Source organism: Mustelus asterias, chromosome 11 (assembly GCF_964213995.1).
Source record: "Mustelus asterias chromosome 11, sMusAst1.hap1.1, whole genome shotgun sequence".
NCBI lineage: Eukaryota > Metazoa > Chordata > Chondrichthyes > Carcharhiniformes > Triakidae > Mustelus > Mustelus asterias.
In genome coordinates this window covers 105,623,430-105,648,972 of record NC_135811.1, presented here as the reverse complement: position 1 = coordinate 105,648,972, position 25,543 = coordinate 105,623,430, and the positions used below count along the sequence as shown (strand labels likewise).

At 43.4% G+C, this 25,543-nt stretch overlaps 1 protein-coding gene across 3 annotated transcripts in view; it reads left to right on the top strand.

The window, feature by feature from the left end:
* The window catches only part of LOC144500763 (rho GTPase-activating protein 23-like), a 369,135-nt gene that overhangs the window by 223,412 nt on the left and 120,180 nt on the right, over positions 1 to 25,543 (top strand). For all 3 annotated transcript variants that reach the window (XM_078224177.1, XM_078224178.1, XM_078224179.1), the window contains 4 exons: positions 1,795 to 1,819; positions 9,554 to 9,646; positions 20,502 to 20,580; positions 21,979 to 22,033. In XM_078224177.1, the coding sequence (XP_078080303.1) occupies positions 1,795 to 1,819; positions 9,554 to 9,646; positions 20,502 to 20,580; positions 21,979 to 22,033 (252 nt within the window). The remainder of the gene's footprint in view (positions 1 to 1,794; positions 1,820 to 9,553; positions 9,647 to 20,501; positions 20,581 to 21,978; positions 22,034 to 25,543) is intronic.

Genomic DNA, 25,543 nt, shown 5'->3' with positions numbered 1-25,543 from the left:
AGGTATAACTGGGGCAGTGGGAACTTTAGTGGACAATAGGCCCAATAATAAATACTCTTAACAATTAAGTTTAAAGATTAAGAAATTAACAGTAGAAGGATGGAGAAAAGGGTGAATTTGAGTCAAATTAAATCCATTGGTTGAAGGGACCAAAATGCACAATTAGAACTGATAGCCAGTGGAAAAGCTTTTTCATGCAATGACTGATTATGATTTGGAAGAATGCCTGATAGGGCGGTGGGTACAGCTGCAATGTTAGAGGTGATCTTACTAGAATTTGGCAGAGTCTTGGTTCCGGTGAAAAAACAAATTCTCTCCAGATCTCAGCACACCCTGTCAGAAAAGAAACAGCTGGTCAAGTTTCATGATGTCAAGGGGCAGGGCCCAAACACAGTTCAGTTTTTAGGTTGTTAAATTCCTTATTTTGATAGGATTAGGGGAATATGGTTCATGAGACTGTTAAACTTAAATGTCTTAAAAGAAAAATGTGCCTGCACTTGGGTTAAATTCAGAGAAAAATGATGAATAGTGTCAAAGGGAGATGCTGAAGGGGGTCAGAAACTGACGGTAAACATAACGTTAAGAAGGTATAACCAGTCTTGCTCAAGCTGTGTGGTGGTATTACCGGGCTTCCCCCTAAATACTGTAACCAGTTCTGGTCCCTGAGATATATGGGCTGTCCAAAACTGGAAATGTTCTATTGGTGGACTTTTACCAAAATTTGTCAGAGCATCAGGCTCTGACCGGAAACAGACATTACCTCTCCAGATGCACAGCTGAGTTTTCAGACCAGACTTTCTGCCACTTCGTGCGAAGAACATCGGGGGGCGTGGTTTATACTGTCTCTCTGGTGGGGCAGGCCTGATAGAGCTGGCAAGCTGGGAACCTCCCTGGCTTGTTCCCCTTGACTGATTCTCGCTCACATATAGCCGTTGTGAACTTGGTATGAACATTCAGTGAGGGGGGAATTATGTGGCTGGGAAGCCCTTTAATTAGATGGAAATTTATTAAAATGTATGGATATGAGATTCACCTCATCATGTCACCGGTAAGGGGGCGGGGAAATCAGAATCTCGTTTCCCGACTCTTGTGGGATTTTGTGCCCATGTCGCCCTTTGCACTCGCAGCAAATGCAGATGCAAAATCCCCCTCCTTATGAGGTCGATTCAAAGTGTCAAGAAAACAGAATTATTTTAGAAAAACGTAGTCCTAATTCTAAAATCCTGGTCCGTTTTGAAGAAGATGAATAGGGAAGTCATTTGGACCTTATTTAAATCCCCCTACTCGATAGTGGCAGGCCCTAGTAACTCTTTATGGCAAAGTAATTTGATCAATTTTAACTGCCTACCTACTGTCTACTATGTAAGTGTGGGTGTAGTTGTGATACAGTTCATTATCTGTCGGCCAAGTGAAAACTATCAGCCAACTAGGCAAATTTAAAAGAACTACATATTTTGCCATGACAAAAGGGTGGGATTTTCCGGCCACGCTTGCCCCAAAATTGGAAAATCCCATCCGAGGTCAATGGACCTTTGCATGGTCCGTCCCTCCCCCACCCATACAATTCCTGTGGCAGGCAGGACAGGAAAATTCCCCCCTAAAGCTTTCTCATTCAATCTGTGTTGGCTTGAATTTTCCAGTTTATCAATTGTGAACCCTGTAGTGAATTGAATTTGGTTAATAGCAATTCACCAAGAGTATCCATTCAAAGGTGGTTAGTAAATTGTTCAAACTGTTACAATCGAAGAATTGAAACAGTTGTATTTAACTAAATTTACTTTGATTCTTTTGTAGGATGAAGAAAATGGAAATGGAAGAGGTGAGTCTTGCTTTAAGTATTTTTACCAAATATATTTGCATAAAAATCAGTTGCTGCTATGTGAGAGAAGATCAATTCTCTCAATTCTCGAGCTAAAGAAAGTTGATAAGGGGTTGCTTTGTTCATTTTTTAAAAGTGGGAATTTTGAGCTTGTCTGTATCTGTAGTGTAAGTTGATTAACATCCATCTGTTTTATGGAATTGCACTCCAAAAATAAGAAAAGCTGTTCCCATTAGTGCATGGCATAAAGTCTATGGGACACAGATTTCAGGTTTTGGGCAAGCAATGCAGGGGGGTATGAGGGAGAACATTTTTACACAGCATGTGGTAATGATCTGCATTTTTGCTGCCTATGAGGGTAGTGGGAGCAGAGATGATGAATGATTTCAAAAGGCAATTAGATAAATACACGAGGGGAAAGGAACCTGAGAGAATTGAACTCAGGACTATGGGGATAGAGCAGGGAAATAGGACTGACTGGATTGCTAGCATTGACTCGATGGACTAAATGACCACCTTTTGTGCTATTATGACACTAAGACCTGATAAAACACAGGAAAGATTAGTCTACGACTCCATTTAGATTTGTCTATATAGCTCTAATGTGAACAGGCCAGTTTCCAGTTAGGTGGAATAAATGTGAATCTCTTGCCATGTCCACCATCGAAAATAGTCAAACTCATTAGAAATATTAGCATACAGAGGGATCTAGGCGTGCAGATCCACAGTTCCCTGAAGGTGGCAACTCAGGTGGACAAGGTGGTCAAGAAGCTTATGACATGCTGGCCTTCATTGTTCAGGGCATTGAGTATAAGAATTGGAAAATCATGTTGCAGCTGCATAAGACTTTGTTTAGGCCGCATTTGGAGTATTGTGTACAATTCTGGTTGCCATACTACTGGAAGGATGTTGATGCATTGGAAAGGGTGCAGAAGAGATTGGTTTGGAGGATATGGACTATGAAGAAAGGTTGCACAAACTTGGATTGTTTTCATTGGAGTGTCGGAGGATGAGGGAGTACCTGATAGAGGTTTACAAGATTATGACAGGCTTGGATAGAGTGGATAGTCAGTCTTTTTCCCAGGTCGAAGGGTCAATTACTCGGAGGCATAGGTTGAAAGTGAGAGGGGGAATGTTTAAAAGAGATGTAAGGGGCAAGTCTTTCACACAGAGGGTGGTGAATGCCTGGAACGCGCTGCAGAAGAAGGTGGAGATTCTATAACAACATCCAAGAGGCATCTGGATAGATACATGAATAGGCCGGAATGGAGGGATATGGACCACATAGAGGCAAGAAAATATTAGATTAGAGAGGCATCTGTGTCAGCACAAACTTGGTGAGCTGAAGGGTCTGCTCCTGTGCTGTACTGTTGTTTGTTCTCAATAGCCTAGATTTTGCGATCAGTGGCAAAGGAAGTGTGCTTGCCACTAACCACAAAAGACTTGCTGAGGGATCTAGCGATTTCAATGGGGAGAATTTTAACTCTCTTGTCATCATGGATATAGGCATCACTGGCAAGGCCAGCATTTGTTGTTCATTCCTAATTGTCCTTGAATTCAGTGGACAGTTAAGAGTCAACCACGTTGCTGTGGATCTTTGGTCTGGAGTGTACGCAGATTTCCTTCCCCACAGGTGATTAGCGAACCAGATGGATTTTTATAACAATCACTGATAGTTAAATTAATAGTAGTGTTTTTTTAATGGAGAATCCCAGGGTGAAGCTGTCATGATGTCATCAAGCTGTCCAAACAGCCAATCATATTAAAGTATTCTCACAGCCAACGAGCAAATGTAAAGCCCTAAAATTAAATCCGTTTCTTAAAGAAATTTACATAGAGCAAAATAAATATTGGGACATGGGATACTTCAGGACATAAAGCAGTAAAGTGGAGGTGAGACTTCAGGAGATAGAGCAGTAAGGGGAGTGTGAGACTTCAACCAGGGAGACATCAGGAGATAGAGCAGTCAGGGGGAGTGTGAGACTTCAACCAGGGAGACTTCAGGAGAGAGCAGTAAGGGGAAGCAGTTAGTCGCTGGTCAGAACCCTCATTCAGGATGAAAAATCGAGATGTGACATTACAGGGCAGCAGGTAAGTGATTGGCTGGTGAGTATTTTGTAGTTATCTTCTCTAACCTAGGGAATAAACTGCTGAGCCTTATCTTTTTTTAAAAGTAAGGTTTATTACTACTAATTAGGTTTTTTTTTATTTCTTTGTGTGTGGGCATCACTGGCTAGGCCAACATTTGTTGCCTATCCCTAATAGCCCTTGAGATGATGGTGGTGTGCTGGCTTCTTGAACCATTGCAGTCTGTGTGTAGTAGGAAGACCCACAGTGCTGATAGGAAGGGAGTTCCAGGATTTTGACCCAGCAACAGTGAAGGAAGGGTGGTCTGGTTCACTTGAAGATGATGTGTGGCTTGGAGGGGAACTTGCAGGGTGTGGTGTTTCCATACATCTGCTGCCCCTGTCCTGCTGGGTGGTAGAGGTCATGGGTTTGGAGCATGCTGTCGAACGAGCCCTGGCAAGGTGCTAGAGTGCCATCTTGTAGATGGTACCTGCTACTACCACTGTGTGTCGGTGATGGAGGGAGTGAATGTTTAAGGTTGTGGATAAGGTTATTGGTGGGACTTATGATTATTAGTAAGGTTTATTAGTAGCAAGATTTATTGGCAGTAGCAAGGTTATTAACTAACAGAGGAAAAGCAGTCTGATCCAACATCTAAATGCACATTCGATGCTGTGTGGGAACTCCAGGACGTTTTCAGTGTCCTGGATAACCATTTGTTCAGGAAGTGGCATCTGTTGCAGCAGCTTGAGCTCTGAGCTTTGGAACTTGAGCAGCAGTTGGCATTATGTCAGAGCATCCATGAGGTTGAGACCTTTGTGGATAACACGTTATAGACATGGTCCCCTACAGTTTAAGGGAGAGAAAAAATAGGCGACTACCAGATAAACAAGTGTAAAAGGCAGGTAGTGCAGTAGTCCCCTAAGTGCATCCCACTTCCAACCTGTATTCGGATTTGAATACTGATGAGAGTGATGGTTCATCTGGGGAGTGTGGCTAGAACCAAGTCCATTGCACCAAGGATAGCTCAGCTTTTTAGGGCGTATGAGGAGATTGAAAGAGCAATAGTGATAGGTGATTTGATAGTCAAATAAACAGGTGTTTATGTGGCCATAGATCTGAATCCATGATTGTGTGTTGCCTCCTGGTGTCAGGGTCGAGGAGGTCACTAGCTGCAGAGTACATAAGGGCGAAGTGTGAACAACCAGCAGTTGTCAGACACTTTTGTACAAATGGCCTAGGCAGAAAGAATGTGGTCCTCCAGCCAGAATTTAGGGAGCTAAGTCGGAAATTAGCAAGCAGAACCTCAAATTGGTAAGGATTACTCCCAGTACGATATGTGGCATGATGGCACAGTGGTTAGCATTGCTGCCTCACAGCTCCAGGGACCCGGATTCAATTCCCGGCTTGGTCACTGTCTGTGCGGAGTTTGTTCATTCTCCCAATGTCTGTGTGAGCTTCCTCCAGGTGCTCTGGTTTCCTCCCACAGTCTGAAAGATGTGCTGGTTAGGTGGATTGGCCATGCTAAATTTTCCCCCAGTGTACCTGAACAGGCGACTAGGGGATTTTCACAGTGACCTCATTGCAGTGTTAATGTAAGCCTACTTGTGACACTTATTAATAAACTTTAAAGAATTCTTACAGTATAGAAAGAGGCCATTCGGCCCATTGAGTCTGCATCAACTCTCCAAAAGAGCATCTCACCCAGGTCTCTTCTCTGCCCTATCCCTGTAACCCCGTGCATTTAGCATGGCCAAACCATCTAACCTGCACATCTTTGACTGTGGGAGGAATCCACAGATGAAACACCCAGATGAAACCCACGCAGACACGAGAAGAATGTGCAAACTCCACATAGACAGTCACCCTAGGCTGGAATTGAACCTAGGTCCCTGGCACTGTGAGGAAGCAGTGCTCACTACTGTGCCACCATGCTGTCCACAAGGAAATATTCCTGGATACAAAGTATTGAGGAAAGATAGCAAAGGAAAAGAAGAGGAAAGTGGGGCAGTTTATTTTGGGACAATTTATTAATGCTACTGGGGACTGGTTAAACTAACTTGGCAGCAGTGTGGGAACTAGAAGATAATATCAGAGGGGAATACCAAGTTGCACAGAACACTGGGAGAGAGAGGGAGATAACACTGGAATAAGAAATAGTATGTTATTAGGTGGGGCAGAGTAAGGAAGAAAGTAATCATGTAAATCAGGGTTAATGAGCATATATGTGAATGCATGGAGTTTGGTCAATAAGGTTGGTGAGTTATAGGTGCAAATTGACATGTGGAAATATGATGTTGAGGTCATTGCAGAAACCTCACTCAAAGGAGTCAGGACAGGGTGTTAAATATTTCTGGATGCAAAGTATTAATGAAAGATAGGAAAGGAAGAAAAGAGGGAAGACAGGCAACATTGATTAAAGAGAGCATTGCAGTGCTGGAGGGAGAGGGTATCTACTTGGCTGGAGCTAAGGAACAAAAAAGATGCAATTATATTGCTCGATGTAGTCAATACGCCACCAACTAATGGAAAGAATTTGCAAGGAGATTGCAGAGAAGGGAACTAAAATTACCCAAATATTTGGTGGGATTCTCCCAAAAAAATTCTAAGTGCTGAATTTGCGTAAAAACTAGGATAAATCCCGCTGGTATTTTTCATTGGGATTTTCAAAATGAATCTCCCACACTCTGTGCACTGCAGAGTGCACTAGCATGAATCTCAATAAATATCAGGGGGCGGGGCCTATTCCTGCTGGAGACGCTGATTTAAAAAAAAATACATTTCTTAGTAGCTTCACATTCCGTAGACATATAAATAGTAAAAGAAGTAGGACCGATTAAGGACCAAAAAGGGAATTTACACATGGAGGCAGAGGGAATAGCTGATGTATTACATGTCTTTTCCAAGAATAGAAGATGCTGCCTGCGTGATGGTGAAAGAGGAGGTAATTGAAACACTGGAAGGATTTAAAATTGGTAAGGAGGAGGTATTGGATAGGCTGTCGATACTAAAAATTGGTAAGTCACCAGGGGATTGAATGAGATGCATCTAAGGATATGGAGGGAAGTGAGAGCGGAAATTGCAGAAACAAAGGCCATAATTTTCCAATCTTCCTTAGACACAGGAGCAGTACCAGAGGACTGGATAATTGCAAATTATTCAAAATGGGGTGTAAGAATAAGCCCAACAACTACAGGTTGGTCAATTTAACTTTGATGGTGGCAAAACATCTAGGAACAATAATTTTAGACAAAATCAATAGTCACATGGACAAATGGACAAGGAAAAGTAGCATGGATTTGTTAGGTAAAATTTTGTTGAACTATCTTCCTGGTTTTTTGAAGAGGTAACAACAGAATTGATGAGGGCAATGCTGTTGATGTTGCGTACGTGGACTTCCAAAATGCATATGATACAGTGCCGCAGAACAGACTTGTGGAGCTCATGGAATAAAAGGGACCATGGATATGAAATTGGCTAGGTGACAGGAAATGGAGAGTAGTGGTTAATGAATGTTTTTTGGTCTGGAGAAATGTTTGTAATTGGGTATCCCAGGCATTAGTGTTGGGTATCTTGCTCTTCCTGATATATTCATGACCTAGACCTTGGTGTAGAGGGCACAATTTCAAATTTTGCAGATGACACGAAACCTGGAAGCATGGTGAATTGTGAGGAGGATAGTCAAGAACTCCAAAAGGACATTGACAAGTTGGCGGAATGGACGGGCGAATGGCAGATGAAATTCAATGAGGAGAAATGTGAAGTGATTCATTTTGTTAGGCAGAACATGGAGTGAAAATATGAAATAAAGGGTACAACTCCAAAGGGGGTGCAGGAATAGAGGGGTCTGGATTTATATGTGCATCATTGAAGCTGACCGAACAGGTTGAGAGAGCAGTTAGTAAAGCATATAGTATCCTTGACTTTGTTAATAGGGGTGTAAAGTACAAGAGAAAGGAGGCTATGTTGAACTTATTTCAGCAGGAGTATTGCATCTGGTCCTGGTCACCAGACTTTAGGAAAGATATGAAGGAATTGATAAGAGTGCAGTAAAGATTCATGAGAATGTTTCCAAGGATGAGTAACTTCAGTTATGAAGATAGTTTGGAGAAGTTAGACTCTTTTCCTTGAAGAGGAGGCTGAAAGGAAATTTGATAGAGATATTCAAAACCAGGAGGGGTCTGGAGAGAGTAGATGGGGAGAAACTGTTCCCACACATGAAAGGAGCAAGAATGAGAGGGCACAGATTGGCAAAAGAAGCAAAAGTGACATGACGAAAAGTTTTTTCACTCAGCGAATGATTAAGGTCAGGAATGCGCTACCTGAGAGATTGATGGATAAGGTTCAATCAAGGCATTCAAAAGGGAATTAAATTGTTATTTGAAAAGGAAGAGTGTGCAGGGTTATAAGGCGAAGATGGGAGAATGATACTAAGTAAATTGTTCATTCGGAGAGCCTCTTGTGCTGTAAGAATTCTGTGATGTTGATATACACATGGGGTGAAGGTTGAAACTCAAATGTCAGGAAGTAAACTTCAAAAATTATTCAAATTTTGTTCAATAAATCTAGTGATTAATTATGATAGAGGTATTGAACAGCACTTTACAAACATATAAATATTTTTCAGGGCTATATCAGTTGTTCAGTTATTGTTCGATAGATTGCAATTAAAAACCCAGTTGGTCTAATTGAGCAGAGTAATCCTCGATGGAGCTTGCACCAATGATATGAGAGCAGAAAAGTGAAGGATCTTGCCACATCAACTGATTTCTGGCATTGGGGGTTAAGGAGGGTCATCACGGTACAGCGTGTGGTGGAGCAGTGAGTGGCAGACTGCAGCTTTAGGACTTCCACATTAACCTGCCCTTATGCTAAGTTGCAGTCAGATCTTTGCCAAAAGTCCTGCAAAATCTGGGGCAACAATTAACATATTGTCAAAATACTGATAAATATCACGTGAAATGAGGAAAGATTTTAAATCACAGCAAACTGGAAATAAAGGATGGTTGCTCTGTATCACAGATTTGCAATAGAAATGGAACAAGTATGGAATATATATTTCAGCGTGGATCACGAGGGAATTTTGCTTTAATGTACCATCTCAACCCAGTATCAATCCTGTAATTACTACCCACTACTTCCTCATTGCCAAAATCTTTATCTGGGACACAGGATCTGTGGCAGATAAGGTGCGCTCTCACATACATAAAATATACTTCCTGCCACTTTTCTTGTTTGAACATTGGAAGAAAGGGACACCTGCTATGCTCTGCATTCAAAGTTTGGTGAAGGAAACCTCTTCAGTCAGTTGTGAGGTGTACCAGTGCAGTGACCCTCAGAATATTGCAATGGATAGGCACTCAAAGAGGATGCAAAACACTTTTGTGAGTTTTTCAGGCTTCATGGATTCTACCTGGGTGTGCCTCAGTAGTTCTGTAATCCGATTCTGCAATGACTCTCTGGCAGAAAATGTGCAGTTGTCCCTAGCATTCTAATGACAGCGAAGAATAGGAAAAAATTCAGCTGGAGTCAAGACATATCTCCAAGGCAGATGAAAGATCAGCTGAAGGTGTATTCTAGTTGAAAAAATACTTTTTTGTATAGCACCCTTATGAAGAGTTTCCCAAATAGCATAACTTTACAAACTGATCTTGTTTTACTTCACAGGCCATCAGAAAAGTCGAACAGAGCCTATGGATACCATCTTTGTTAAAAGTGTAAAGGAAGGGGGAGCAGCACATCAAGCTGGTCTATGTACAGGTAAGATGAATTTCTTCACAATCACAGTGAATCTTTATCCCCATTCGATATGATTAAGCCAAAGACAATTTCACTTAATCAAGCTGGCAAATGCTCAAATTCCAAGCATCATCCGCTGTTAGACCATATACTACATGCAGAAAAGGTTTAACATTGACTTTACCTTTATATCATTTTTTTGTGATGTTGTAGATTAATTGTTGAAATATAATTATAATCACCCACTAGTATAACACTAAGTGGTTGTGTATGAGGCTTGACTTCGAATTGGTCACATGAGGTGAATCCAATCCTGTCCTACCCTCATGTTCACACTTCAGACAATGGTCTGGACAGAATAGATAGGGAGAAACTGTTCCCATTGGCGAAAAGGTTGAGAACCAGAGGACACTGATTAAAACAGGCAACGATAACGTGAGGGAAACCTATTTAGATAGTGAGTGGTTAGGATCTGGAATGTATTCCCTGAAAATTTGGTTGAGGCAGATTTTATTGAGGACTTCAAAACCAAATTACATAATTATCTGAAAGATAACATTTGCCGGGTTATGGGGAAGCGTCAGTAGAGTGGGATTGGCTGAATTGCTCTTGCACAGAATCGACCCAAATAGAACAGGCTGAATTGTCACCTTCTGTGCTAAAGCTATTCTATGATTCTATTCCAGTTGTATAGTGGATAAGAAAGGCAGTGTTGATTGATTTTTCTTCTTTCACCCAGAGATACAAAGACTAATTTTTGTTCCTTTATCTATTCGGGCATTTTTGACATTTGATGGTCATAATGTTTGTGCAACCCTTTGTATTAATGGCATCTTATGAACTAAATATTTGTTACACATCTTTGCAGTGACATGATGTTAACTCATTACTGTTTGACATGACCCATTTAAGTGCTAACCTTTTACATTTAAGATGGTATAATATAAATGAATTTGCATAGCCAAACAGAGAACAATATAATGAATATGGCATTGATCAAATTATTTTATTGTGGAATCCTTTAAATGTGCTTTACTTGTGTATAAATCTGCATTTACTAATGAAAAGGACGAGCCTTTATTTTCAAAAGAACATACACTACAATATAATGCTTTAAAAGTGACACTATATTACCCCGAAAAATATCCAAAACAATGCTTTAATATTTTTCTTGGTTGTCCACACTCCCTTTGCTGCTCCATTTTTGCCAGTTGGTTAATACGCTACAAAACTTGGGACTGAAAAATACACAAGATCCTTGGTTTGACCTTAACTTAGATAAGTCTTAAACGTTCCCAGTGTGTCCGCCTCCACCACCTTGCCTGGCAGCGCATTCCAGGCCCCCACCACCCTCTGTGTAAAATATGTCCTTCTGATATCTGTGTTAAACCTCCCCCCCTTCACCTTGAACCTATGACCCCTCATGAACGTCACCACCGACCTGGGGAAAAGCTTCCCACCGTTCACCCTATCTATGCCTTTCATAATTTTATACACCTTTATTAAGTCTCCCCTCATCCTCCGTCTTTCCAGGGAGAACAACTCCAGTTTACCCAATCTCTCCTCATAACTAAGCCCCTCCATACCAGGCAACATCCTGGTAAACCTCCTCTGTACTCTCTCCAAAGCCTCCACGTCCTTCTGGTAGTGTGGCGACCAGAACTGGACGCAGTATTCCAAATGCGGCCGAACCAACGTTCTATACATCTGCAACATCAGACCCCAACTTTTATACTCTATGCCCCGGCCTATAAAGGCAAGCATGCCATATGCCTTCTTCACCACCTTCTCCACCTGTGACGTCACCTTCAAGGATCCGTGGACTTGCACACCCAGGTCCCTCTGCGTATCTACACCCTTTATGGTTCTGCCATTTATCGTATAGCTCCTCCCTACATTATTTCTACCAAAATGCATCACTTCGCATTTATCAGGATTGAACTCCATCTGCCATTTCTTTGCCCAAATTTCCAGCCTATCTATATCCTTCTGTAGCTTCTGACAATGCTCCTCACTATCTGCAAGTCCTGCCAATTTTGTGTCGTCCGCAAACTTACTGATCACCCCAGTTACACCTTCTTCCAGATCGTTTATGTATTGGATGAGGATAGAAGTTTGGTTGTTAGGTCTCCTACAGTCAAATAGCCTCCTCGCATTCAATGAGCTTGTACATGAAGAACAGTCACCTGTGCGAAGCTGTGGAGGGCTGGCAGTGCCCATGCTACTGTGCCCAGTAAGAAAAAGCATGTTAAGGAAAAATGAAATAATAACTCTCTTTGAAGTACTGTATATGTCTATAGTTTAAAGTATTTTATTGAACTTGTCTGGCACTAAGTCAAAGGGAATGGATGAGTTTTTTTTCAGAGCTGCATGATCACATTGCTGAGTCTTGAATAGGTAATTTTCTAAAGCATTTTCAGCACAGGGCAGGAAGTCAGACACATAGAAGGAGATTTGCATAATATGTTATTGTCACTTCCATTAAAACATATTATGCAAATCTCCATAAACAATGTGAGCATTTTTTTAATGAATAAAATGAGAGTTCCTGACTATTTGTGCATTTATGGAAGCTGACCTGATGGTAAATTGAACCCAATCTGTGTACAATCGATAGGGCAGGCATGTATCATTGGGATTCGGTGAAAGATTCTTTAACATGCATTAGAATTACTTCAATCAAACTATGGTTATGTGAAGTTTCTGAGAATTGATTGGACCCAGCAGCACTGATTTTAATATTGCTCAGTTGAAATCTAGACTTTGGCTTAATGCGACCTTTGTAACAAACTGTTATGGCTAATTACCACAGGTATATTATGATGCGGTTTTATTGCACCTAATGCAAACAAAAATGATGGTGAAATGAATTGGGAGAATAAAGGTGTGCTCCATTTATCTGTCTAGCTGAGATTCCTATCTGTGGACTTTCTTCTAATATTGGGGGTGATTTTCCAACCTTGCTGCGCCTGGTATAGATCGTGCCGATCCCAGCAAATAGCGTGCGAGCCTAAAAATCGGTTTTGCATCCAGCGCCAGTTTGGAATCGTCCCGTTACTTTCTAATGGCACAAACCGGATCACACCCAGAAAGGGTGCGAGGCTGATTAACATGAGATTGACTGGATTTCACTCTCGTTTGTGAATTTGGCACATGATCATTTCCCCCCTCCCAAAATGTTCCTACCTCTCCGGCGGCACGTCACATGTTTGCAAATTAGTACTGGTTCCTTGAAGTGTGGTTCAGGTACAACAGTTGCGAGCAAGAAGCTGAGTGCTGCTGAGCACCAACCTCCAGGGTGCTGGGCCAGGGATCCTCAGATCGGGAGTCGCCGCTGGGTTGGGGCCCATATGGTGAACATTCTCCCTGCCTGCTGGAAGATCCCCGAGGGGTGTCATATGAGGTTGAGTTCAAATCCCACCAATGCCATACTAGTTATCCTACCATCTTTCCTCTGGGAAGGCCCTGTGGTTTAATGCGGACATCATATCCTGAGTCCCACTAACAGTTACAAGCACCAGGTTTGGCAGCTGTTGCCCCAATCAAGGGAGCTCGGCAGGTATTAATACTGCTCTTCACACTGCATGAACTCTGCAGTGCTCCCTACAATGGGCCAAGTCACATGGAAGTCAAGAGAGTACATTCCATAGTCTGCACTGCATGCCATGTCTGGACGCTAATTCGCACCATATGTCTAGGTGCACGTAGGTTTATACTGCAATGTTCCCTCAATGTGGACCTTCTCACAGCCACACTTATGCTCTATGTGAGTGTCAAGTGCTGAGTTCAGTCTGCCACATGTTCCACCAATGGTCTGTGGTGTCAGGAGTCTGTATCTGGGGGGCCAGCTTCGCATCAGACATCAGCGACCACGCAACCACACTGGGGGGTTCAGAAGGCATTGTACCTCACCATGTGAAGGGAGGGTACAGCCATGTGGGAGGCCATTGGCGACCATATGGTGGCACTGGCAGCGCCCGTGGCTGCTGAGGCAACAATGTGGTATCGGTCGACAGCCAATTGATGTGGCGCATGGCACGGGGACGGTGTAAGATAGTCAGTGTCCAGACTCAGGTTGATATGGGGTGCTGGGAGGGACTGGAGAACCTGATGGATTGTCTTTTCCTCTCTCATTCTCCCTCCCCCAGAGCAACCATGAATGTTGGGATTGAGCTGGCAGTAATTGTCGTTGCTGCTGTGGTGGCTGACAGACATCTCCGGCCAATCCAAGCTGGAAGCGCACCAGAACAACATGGGACTGCTAGTTAGGGCCACCTGGCCACCCATCTGCCTGGGTGGGGAGGTGCAGGGCAGACAACAGCAGAGAAGGAGACTTTGGCTGTACAGGAATCGCATGTCCTACGATGAGCTTCCGAACCACCAAAGGCTCCGCCTGAGCAAGGGCACAGTGCGACACACCTGTGCCATGCCCACGCGCACCTGGCACCTTGTGGGGAAGGAGGACACCTGCCCCTGGTGGCCATGAAAGTCACAGCAGCCCTGAACTACTTCACTACCGGATCATTCCAGAGCTTGAGCGGGGTCTTGTGTGGCAACTCTCAGTCATCAGCCCACAAGCTCATCTGGGAGGTCATGGATGCCCTGTATACCCAGGCATCCCACTACATCCATTTTGACCTGGAACAGGCCTAACACATACCCGGGCTGCAGGCTTCGCTGCCTCGGGTGCAGGGCAGCCATAGATGTCATGCATTTCACTCTGTGAGCCCCATGGAATAATTCAGTGCCTTTTATCAGCCGCAAGGAGTTCTACTGTCCGAATATCCAAATTGCGTGCAACCAGCTCCTCAACATCTTGCAGGTGTGTGCACGCTATCCAGAGAACATGCATGACAGCTACATCCTGGGGCACTCGGATATCCCTAGGGTCTTTGAGGATCACCCCAGGTTGCCAAGATGGCTCGTGGGGGATAGGGATTACCTGCTGAGGTCATGGCTGATAACACCAGTGTGGAGGTCGGAGACTGAGGCGGAGACCCACTACAATGAGGACCAGCTGGTACTCGATCTGTCATTGAACAGTGCATTGGGCTGCTCATGATGCGGTTCTGCTGCCTGGACTACTCTGGCAGTGCTCTGCAGTACAGCCCCCAGAGGGTCTCCCACGTCGTGGTGGTCTGCTGTGTGCTCCACAACCTGACGCAGTGGGGTGACATTCTGGAGGAGGAGGAATAGGTGGATTCTGAGGCAGACCAGGAGGGTGTGGAAGATGAGGCCAAAGAGGACCCAAAGGATGGGGACTGGCGGTGGCAAAGGTCTGGCACGCCAGGAGGTCCTGGGAGGCCTCATTGCTGCAAGGTTCACTGATCAGGAGGCGTCGTGACGGCAACTGCCTCAGAAGGTAGTGGAGGCCAAAAACCTTTTTAAAGTATTTGGATGAGCACTTGAACTAAATGACATTCAGGGATATGAAACAAGTGCTGGACAATGGAATTGGAGTGACTTCAGTGGTAGTTATTGTCGGTGCAGACTCAAAAGGCCAATGGGCCTTTCCTGTGTTGTACGACGCTCGATGCTTCTATGGGTACAGATGGAGTACGAAACTCCCTGTGAGAGATGGGTCACAGGCAGAGGAGTTGCGGCGTTGGGGTATAATATTCTTTAATGATGATCCCTAACTAAAGTGTCTGCCTGCACCTGTGCCTTCTTGGTGACCCTACAACTTCTTAATCTTATGTGGCCTGACACTACGTCTCGCTGACCCCCTCCACCGAGGATGCACCTCAGAGCTGGTGGCTATCTGCTGTGTTCAAAGCCCTGTGGCCTTTGATGGCCTTGGTGGGTGTCCTCTGGGGGACCTCAGCCAACTTTGTGTCACGGATGCAGCCGTGCCACACTGTCCAGTCTGCTGCCCATGAGATGCACTGGTATAAGGAAGGGGGCATTCAGAAGGTCTGGGGACTTCCGGGTCTCTTGGATGGGAGGTCCTGGAGTAACCTCCAGTGTTTCCTGCTCCCTTGGGGCACCCCTGGGCCCCTCAAACATTCCATGGGATGGCGAGGCAGCTTATTAACAGGTTGGGCCTATTGCAATTGGGCTTTAGAAATATGAAAGGTGATCATATTGAAACACAAAGATCCTGAGGGAACTTGCTATGATGGATACCAGGAGGATGTTTCCACTTGTCTGTGTGACTAGAACCAGGGGTCACAATTTAAGATGACGAGGTCTATTGTTTAAGATAAAGATTGGGAGAATTTTTCCTCTGTGTTGTTCGTATGTTTTCTCTTCTCCAGAATGCAGTGGAGGCTGAGTCATTTAATTTATTCATGGCAGAATTGGACAGCTTTGACGGCAAAGTGGAGTTGAGACTATGGCAAAACAGTGTTGAAGGGCTGAATAGTCTGCTCTTACTCCTCAATTCTGTGTTCAACTCAGGTTGGCAAGCAGGGCTTGCAATGCCATTCCCACCACCAGCCATGTTTACTAGGGCAGGGGTCATGTGGAATCATTATCCTTGCTTGATTTCTGGGGGAGTTGAGTGTTTCACAGGGGCACAGCAGATAGCATGGTGTCTGGGGCAGATCAGGTGAAAGGAGACATGCAGAGTGGGAACCCAGTCATGGCAACCCTGGGGAATTGCCGTGGGGGAATTAAAGTTTGAACAGTGTAGAAGGGGACTCATCCATTGGGCGACTGTGTCTTGGCATTGTGCAGATAGTGAGGAGTTGTCACCCTCTGGTATCACATGGGCAAAGGAGTAGGAGGCAAAGCAACCAACAACAAATTGGCAACTAATTGAGCACAAAGGGGCACAGTGGCATTGATGGGTGGCACTCTCCATAGGAAGGGCGGAGGCCTGGGCATCAGGATGATAGGGAGAGAAACAAGGGGAAGGAAGGACCCAGAGGCCAAATCCTCCGCATTCAGGATCTACCACCAAGGAAGAAGCTACATGGAGGTGACCAAAACCCAGTGCCGTAGGACATTGAATCTCCACACTTCTGTGCCCTTAATGCTGGGTACTTGACAACACCTGTCACTATGTCCTGCCAGTAGCCATTAAAGTTGCTATGACTTTGAACTTCCTCACTTTTGGTTCCTTCCAAGGATCAACTTTGATATCTCGCAACATTGCACACCACTCTATTTCCACCTTAAGATGCACTGCAGCAATTTGTTGAGGTTTCTTCAACAGCACTTTCCAAAGCTGCGATCTCTCTTACCTAGAAGGATAAAGACAGTAGTCACATGGAAACACCACCACCTCCAAGCCACAGAACTACTTTGACTTGGGTCTATATCACCATTCCTTCACTGGGTGAAAATCCTTGCACAACCTCCCCAATAGCACTATGGGCGTAGCTACACCACATGGACGACGGTGGTTCAAAGAGCATCTCACCAGAACATTCTTAAGGACAATTAGGTGAGGGCCGATCAGCAACAAATGCTGATCTTGCCAACAGTGTTAATATACCATGAACAATTCTTTTTTTTAAAATCACTGAAACTCCATATGCCAGAGCTGGACAATGTTAATTTAATGCTATTTGAGGCCTCACAGGCAAAGAGGGCATTGGGTTTTGCAGCCATTGTTGGGTTCCCCCAGGGCATTATTGTAAGCATCCAAGGAACCTAGTGGTAGGCTGGTCCAATTCATCAACAACAAGGACTTCCAGTCCCTCAACATTCAGCTGGTCAGCACCCACAGTGAGAGCTTCCTTCATGCGTGCACTCACTCTCCTAGCAGCTGCAATGATTCTTTTATCCTCTGGTAGTCCAGGCTGATGCAGATCACCTATCCACCCCACACCCTCCCTTCCTCCCCCAGTGTCTGTGGATAGATCCATTGGATCATGGGATAGTCCTTGAAGATATGGCTACTCACCTCTTTAGGAGAGCCTCAAACACGGGTGCAATATGCCTACTTACCAGGACAGTCATTAAGCTGGTCATCAGGCACAAAGGAAGATGGTTGTGGTGGTTGGAGGTCAATCATTTCAACTCCAAGTGATCACTGCATGAGTTCCTCAGGGTAGAATCCTAGGCCCAATCATCTTCAGCCACTTCATCAATGACCTTCCTTCTATCATAAGGTCAGAAGTGGGGATGCTTGATGATGACTGCACAATGTTCAGCACTGTTCACAACTCAGATACTGAAGCAGTTCATGGCCAAATGCAGCAAAACCTGGACAATATCGAAGCTTGGGCTGACAAGTGTCAAGTAACATTCGCATTACACAAGTGCTAGGCAGTGACCACCTCCAACACGAGAGGATTTCATCATTGTTGCTTGAGATTCAATGACATCAGTATCGGTGAATCCCCCTCTATAAACATTCTGGGGATTACCATTGACCAGAAACTGAACTGGACTAGCTATATAAATACTGTGGCTACAGGAGCAGGTCAAAGGCTAAGAATCCTACGGTGAATAACTCACTTCCTGACTCTCCAAAGCCTCTCCACCATCTCTAGACACAAGTCAGGGGTGTAATGGAATACTGTCCACTTGCCTGGATGAGTGCAGCTCCAACAACACTCGAGAAGCTCAACACCATCCTGAACAAAGCAGCCCACTTGATTGCTACCCCTTCCACAAACATTCAATCCCTTCACTACCGATGAACAGTGGCAGCAATGTGTACCATCTACAAGGTGCACTGTAGAAACTGACTAAGGTTCCTTAGACAGCACCTTCCAAACCCACAGCCACTACCATCTAGGGCCTGGATAAGATGTCCTTTCGGACAGTTGGTGCAGACTCGATGTGCCAAATCATCATCTTCTGCACTTTAGGGGTTCCATGGTTCTCGAGGGCAACTAGGGACAGTGAATAAAATGCCAGCCTATCCAGCAATGCCTACATCCCATAAATGAATAAAATAAAAACACCATTACAAACATTTCTCCAGTTGGCAAAACATACATTAACCATTACTCTTTGTTTTCTGTCACTCAGCCAGTTCTGAATCCATGTTGCTACTGTCCCTTTTATTTCTTGAGCTATAGCTTTGCTCAGAAGTTTGTGTGGCACTTTATCAAATGCCTTTTGGAAGTCACATCAACAGCATTGCTCTGATCATCCCTCTTTGTTACCTCTTCAAAAAAAAACTACAGGATGCTATTTAGACACAATTTTCCCTTAAGAAATCCATGCTGGCTTCTTTAATTAATCCGCATTTGTCAGTGTAATGTTTCCAACTACAAATCATTGGCTATACCAGCTGAAGAATCTGGAGAGGTCTTGTCTGTGGTCAGACTCTGAGTTAGAATCGTAGAATCCCTACAGTGCAGAAGGAGGCCATTTGGCTCATCAGGTCTGCACCGACTCTCCAACATCTTACCCAGGCCCACCCAACTCCCTATCCCCATAACTCCACGTTTGTTTTGGGAACCCAGGTTCGAATCCCATCACAGCAGATGGTGGAATTTGAATTCAATTTAAAAATCTGGAATTAAGAATCTACTGATGACCATGAAACCATTGTCAATTGTCGGAAAAACCCAGCTGATTCACTAATGTCCTTTCGGGAAGGAAATCTGCCGTTCTTACCTGGTCTGGCCTACATGTGACTCCAGAGCCACAGCAATGTGGTTGACTCTCAACTGCTCTCCAAGGGCAACTAGGGATAGGCAATAAATGCTGGTCAGCCAGCGACGCCCATGTCCCACGAATGAATAAAAAAACACTTACTCCACTAATCCCTCAAACTACACAACTTGGGACACTGAGAGGCAATTTAACATGACCAAGCTACCTAACCTGCACATCTTTGGACTGTGGGAAGAAACTGGAGCACCTGGAAGAAACCCATGCAAACGTGGGGAGAGTCTGCACAATCACCCAAGGCTGAAATCGAACCCATTTCCCTGGAGCTGTGAGTTAGTAATGCTAACCACTGTGTCATCGTGCCGGCCTGGAAGGTTGTGGGTTTAAATCCCCTTCCAGAGACTTGAACACATAATGTAGTACAGCACTGAGGGAGTGTTGCATTGTCAGTAGTGTCATCTTCCGGAGGAGTTGTTAAACAAAGGCTGCATTCGCCTTCCCGATGTGGACATAACAAACACCCATGATATTATTCAAAGATGTGCAAGAGAATTCTCTTCAGTGTTCTGGCTGGCATTTATCCCTTAACCATCAGATACTCTGGTGATTTATTTAATTGTTATTTATGCAACCTAGCTATGCATAGCATTTCTTAAATGACAGTAGTAACCACACTTCAAAAAGGATGCACTGACTGTGATACATGTTGACATCCCCCATGAAAGGTGCAGGCCCTTTTTTTTTCAAACATAGTTAAGCGAGGAGAGAGGAAATGGGAAAGTAACTCCTTCTAAACTACTGTCGTAACATCCATTGGCTAGCTGAAAAGTATCTGCAAACGGACAAGGAGCAAGTCACCTTTTCCACTCAGCCACGCAGTGGTTGGTGCTGTAGTTGAACTGTGCCACTGACAAAATAAGATTAATTTTAAAAAGACTACACAATTGCTGGTGCGTGCTTCCAACACATGCAATGGGCTTTTCAGAGAGGGGGGAAAAATGATGAGTGATCAGAGGACCAATTATGATGGAGGTTCTGTCTGTGAGAAATTAGGTTTTGAAATTCTCGGTTCAATGTACTTCGTGCATTTAATAGAGTAACATAAGCATCTTAGAAGATGGTGACGCAACTGTATAGTATGGGTATGAGGAGGATGTAACTGTGCTTTAGTGTAGAGAATGAGTAATGTTCCAACTATAGACATACAAATAAAAGAACCTTTATAATAGTTAATGAGCTTTGTTGAACTTTACTGTTTCCACTTTGAACTCCAATTTGTAAACAATATTGACTCAACAAAAGAGTAAGTTGTATCTTTAAAAAAACATTTTAAATTTTACTATTTTGTTTTCCTTAGGGGATCGTATTGTGAAGGTGAATGCAGAAAGTATAATTGGCAAGACATATTCTCAAGTAATATCCCTAATTCAAAACAGGTGAGTTAAAATATTAAAAGACAACCATTTGATTTTATGTTTATTTGTAATCACTGTCGTGCATTTATCTTCATTCCAAAGGTTTTGTGGTAATGTGTGCAAACTTTCAGTGTAATTCAGTTGGCAGTCAACAAAAAATGTCATCGTGCAGGTGAAAAAGGGCCTTCCCTCTCTGTTTGGGAGAGGTGCCATATGGCTAGTGCATTTCTTGGAATCCTCCAGGCACAGGACAATAATCAGCTGCATGCAGGTTTCCAGTAGCCTTTCTACTAGTGAATCACATTGGGTGTGCTCTGTGTTTTGGGTGTGCTGCTAGCTCAATGTTTCAGCATCTGATAATTATAAATATCAGGCTGCTGTCATTGCGTTAGCAGTCTCGTTGTAGCTTGTGGAATGTTTGATTATCTCAGTCTGTACTTATCACAATATCCCAATCGTATCCTCAACCAATTATTAGGCAGTTCCTTTTGGGCAGTTAATTAGTATAACAACAATTGCTCTTGCTAGCTCTAATTGTATTTGAAAAGGGACCAATTTCAATTTACAATCCAGAAATTTTAATTTAAATATAGGTCAAGTCCTGAGCTCCAAACTGTTCTTCATTATGTCTGTGCATTTTTATTTTACTTTTAAAGTGAATTTTTTTTGTGCAGCACAAGATTCACTGGAGCTTAGAAGAAATGAGAAAGGATCTCATAGAAACTTATAAAATTCCATAAGAGTTAGACAGGGTAGATTCAGAAAGAATGTTCCTGATGGTGGGGGAGTGCAGCACTAGGAGATCATAGTTTCAGTATAAGGAGTAAACCTTTTAGAACTGAGGTGAGGAGAAATTTCTTCACTGAGAGTGGTGAATGTGTGGAAATCACTACCACAGAAAGTAGTTGAGGCCAAAATGTTGCCTGATTTCAAGAAGAAATTAGATATAGCTTTTGGGGTTAAAGAGACAAAGGGATAAGGGGGTAAGGTGTGATCAGGATATTGAATTTGATGATCAGCCATGATCAAAATGAATGGTGGAGCAGGCCTACTCCTGCTTCTAGTTTCTATGTTTCTCAAATACCATGTTTGGCAATAAATAACTTATTTGGTTTAAAAGCGGATGCTGGAATCTGAAACCAAAAGAGAAAGCTTTGACGAAGGGTCATCTGGACTTGAAACATCAGCCCTTTTCTTTCCTTACAGATGTTGCCAGATCTGCTGAGATTTTCCAGCATTTTCTCTTCAACTTATTTGGTTCATTGTGTTTTTTTCTTTTATGAGTCCTTGGACTCAGCAATTTAATTCTTGTGGCATAGTTCCGTAGAGTAAAATCAAGGGAAAAAGATGTGAGTGATATTTATGCCATTGATGTAGATTCCATGAAACGTGTCATTTTTTTCTCTCCTCTGTATCTAGTGAGGATGTTTTGGAACTTTCAGTTATGCCCAAAGATGAAGACATTTTGCAGGTGGTAAGTGATAAAGTTTTGTTTTTCTTCTTTCCCTGTTTCAGTCAATTGAGGTGCATGAGTTCTGAATCCTTGGAACTAAGACAAAGGTCATCTTGTTCTGCAGGGTCAGGTTTATGGCAGCAATATGCTTGTTATTTAGAACATAGAACATAGAACAGTACAGCACAGAACAGGCCCTTCGGCCCACGATGTTGTGCCGAGCTTTATCTGAAACCAAGATCAAGCTATCCCACTCCCTATCATCCTGGTGTGCTCCATGTGCCTATCCAATAACCGCTTAAATGTTTCTAAAGTGTCTGACTCCACTATCACTGCAGGCAGTCCATTCCACACCCCAACCACTCTCTGCGTAAAGAACCTACCTCTGATATCCGTCCTGTATCTCCCACCACGAACCCTATAGTTATGCCCCCTTGTAATAGCTCCATCCACCCGAGGAAATAGTCTTTGAACGTTCACTCTATCTATCCCCTTCATCATTTTATACACCTCTATTAAGTCTCCCCTCAGCCTCCTCCGCTCCAGAGAGAACAGCCCTAGCTCCCTCAACCTTTCCTCATATGACCTACCCTCCAAACCAGGCAGCATCCTGGTAAATCTCCTCTGCACTCCTTCCAGCGCTTCCACATCCTTCCTATAGTGAGGTGACCAGAACTGCACACAATATTCCAAATGTGGTCTCACCAAGGTCCTGTACAGTTGCAGCATAACCCCACGGCTCTTAAACTCCAACCCCCTGTTAATAAAAGCTAACACACTATAGGCCTTCTTCACAGCTCTATCCACTTGACTGGCAACCTTTAGAGATCTGTGGATATGGACCCCAAGATCTCTCTGTTCCTCCACAGTCTTCAGAACCCTACCTTTGACCCTGTAATCCACATTTAAATTAGTCCTACCAAAATGAATCACCTCACATTTATCAGGGTTAAACTCCATTTGCCATTTTTCAGCCCAGCTTTGCATCCTATCTATGTCTCTTTGCAGCCTACAACAGCCCTCCACCTCATCCACTACTCCACCAATCTTGGTGTCATCAGCAAATTTACTGATCCACCCTTCAGCCCTCTCCTCTAAGTCATTAATAAAAATCACAAAGAGCAGAGGACCAAGCACTGATCCCTGTGGCACACCGCTAGCAACCTGCCTCCAATCCGAAAATTTTCCATCGACCACCACCCTCTGTCTTCGGTCAGACAGCCAGTTACCTATCCAATCGGCCAACTTTCCCTCTATCCCACACCTCCTCACTTTCATCATAAGCCGACCATGGGGGACCTTATCAAACGCCTTACTAAAATCCATGTATATGACATCAACTGCCCTACCTTCATCAACACATGGTATTTATGGTATTAGAATCATTAAAATGAAACACAGTTAAGTTAGGATACAGATATTTGGATGAGATGTAAAGGTGATATACCTTGTACCCTTGAGATTGTTATGAAAATCATTTAAGAAATTACTGATTTTTTTTTTAAACTAACATTTCAGTTACCTGATGATTTTACACTACTGTCCTCTTTTATTTGTTTTTGCATCTTATCATGCAAGTTAGTATGCAGGTACAACAAGTAATAGGAAAGCAAATGGCATGTTGCAAGGGGTGTGGAATCTCCGAATAAAGAAATCTTGCTATACTTGGCTTCCATATTTAAGAAAAGATATACTTGCATTGGAGGAAGTACAGCAAAGCATCAGTAGATAAGTCTCTGCCATGAGAGGGTTATCCTATGATGAGCAGCTGAGTAAATTGGGTCTATGTTCTTTGGAATTTAGAAGATTGAGGGGTAATCTCATTAAAACATTTGTTTTAGTCCTCATTTTAATTTTGCTTAAATTTCCATCTTTCATATGTTCTGCAGATATTGCAGCTGAAGCTTCTCCCACAGCTCACTGTCATAGTCTGAGCAGCAGTGGGAATGTGTCTCTCACTGTAATATCTAGTAATATGATGAACACATTTGGAAAGAATTCCTTGAGTTGCTATTTCTAGAAAAATTGTAAACCTTTTCACTCACAGAATCAATCAGAATAAATGTTGTTAAGAATGAATAGAATAAATCTTTGGATGACATGCTGAACAAATAAACGAAGCCAGGAACAATTGTACCTTCAGGTTTATTTCCTTTTCCTAATTTGGGTCACAACAATATACCTGAGATCTGCAACATGGGGCTGAATTTTTTGGGCACTCTGATGCTATTCCCGGAGCCACCCGTGTTCACCAGGGTGGGGATATGATCCTGCCTGATCCCTGACAGAGGGCCATGATTCCATCCTATGATTCTCTGGCAGATGGTTGCAGACATCTGTACCATGTCGCTAAAGACCTGGCACCCCACAGCACTGGTCTCCATGCGCTGAGCAGCTGTCAAAATCACTGTGGCCTTGAACTTGCTTGAAAGGTGCCAGAATCCAAAGTCAGCAGTGGATCTTTGGGGCATCTTGCAAACAGCTGCACAGCACAGCCCATAGTCACTCATATCCTATATGCCAGAGCTGGACAATACTTTCATTTCATGACTGATGAGGCCCCTCAGGCACAAAGAGCATTGGATTTCGCTGCCATCGCTGGATTTCTCCAGGTGCAGGCCAAAATCAGTTCATATCCATGTGACAATCAAGACATCCAGTGAAAGGCCAGTAAAATTCAACAACAGGAAATGCTTCCTCTCCCTCACCATTCATCTGGTCTGCGACCACAACAGGACCTTTCTCCATGTGTTTCATTCTCAGACAGTCCAGGCTGCCACAAATCTTCACTTTACCCCTGGATATTTTTGGATAGTTCCCAAGGTACAAGGGATATCCTCTGAAAATTGGCTGAGAGGCCCAGACTGTGGATACAAAGTCATCTGCTCACCAAGCTGAACAGACCGTTAGGCTTCTCAAAATGCCAGTCCTTGCCTGGAGCAGATTTAAATGGCAGCCTGAGTATTGCCTGTCATGGGGATTTAAATTAAATCTGCATTTCCTTTGGTCAACCTCCACTCCGACTTCTGCAGCCTCAAATTGGCTGCCAAACCCAGCTGCAATTGAATTAAGAGATTGTCCTCTGAAAATTGTGACTTTAACCTATGTCCCCTGGATGTGGGTTTGGGACCTGGAAGCAGTCCCAAATTCCACTTCCTGCATGAAAATTCAGCTTCTGGTGTATGACAAATTAAGCTTTACCATGGAAAAATGTATTTATCACCTCAGTGAACTGCGTTGCCAGACCGCTCACGATCTGAGACACTCTTATTTCACATTAAGTTTACTTATTTTAAGTTCACTTCAGCATTTCTGTCAAACTTGAGTTTTTCTGAACTTGTTAGATGTGCTTGACGGTGTGAATGTACTTGTGTGAATGTAAAAGCTAAAGTAACCAGAAGGGAAGGAAGAGAAAGTATAAAAGAAAAATTGAATTGTTTTTATTCAGGATTGACAAATCTCTAGGAGTATTTTTTTTGAGGGTGTATCTGACAGGGCAGATGAGGGAATCAATGATTTTTTTTGGATTTT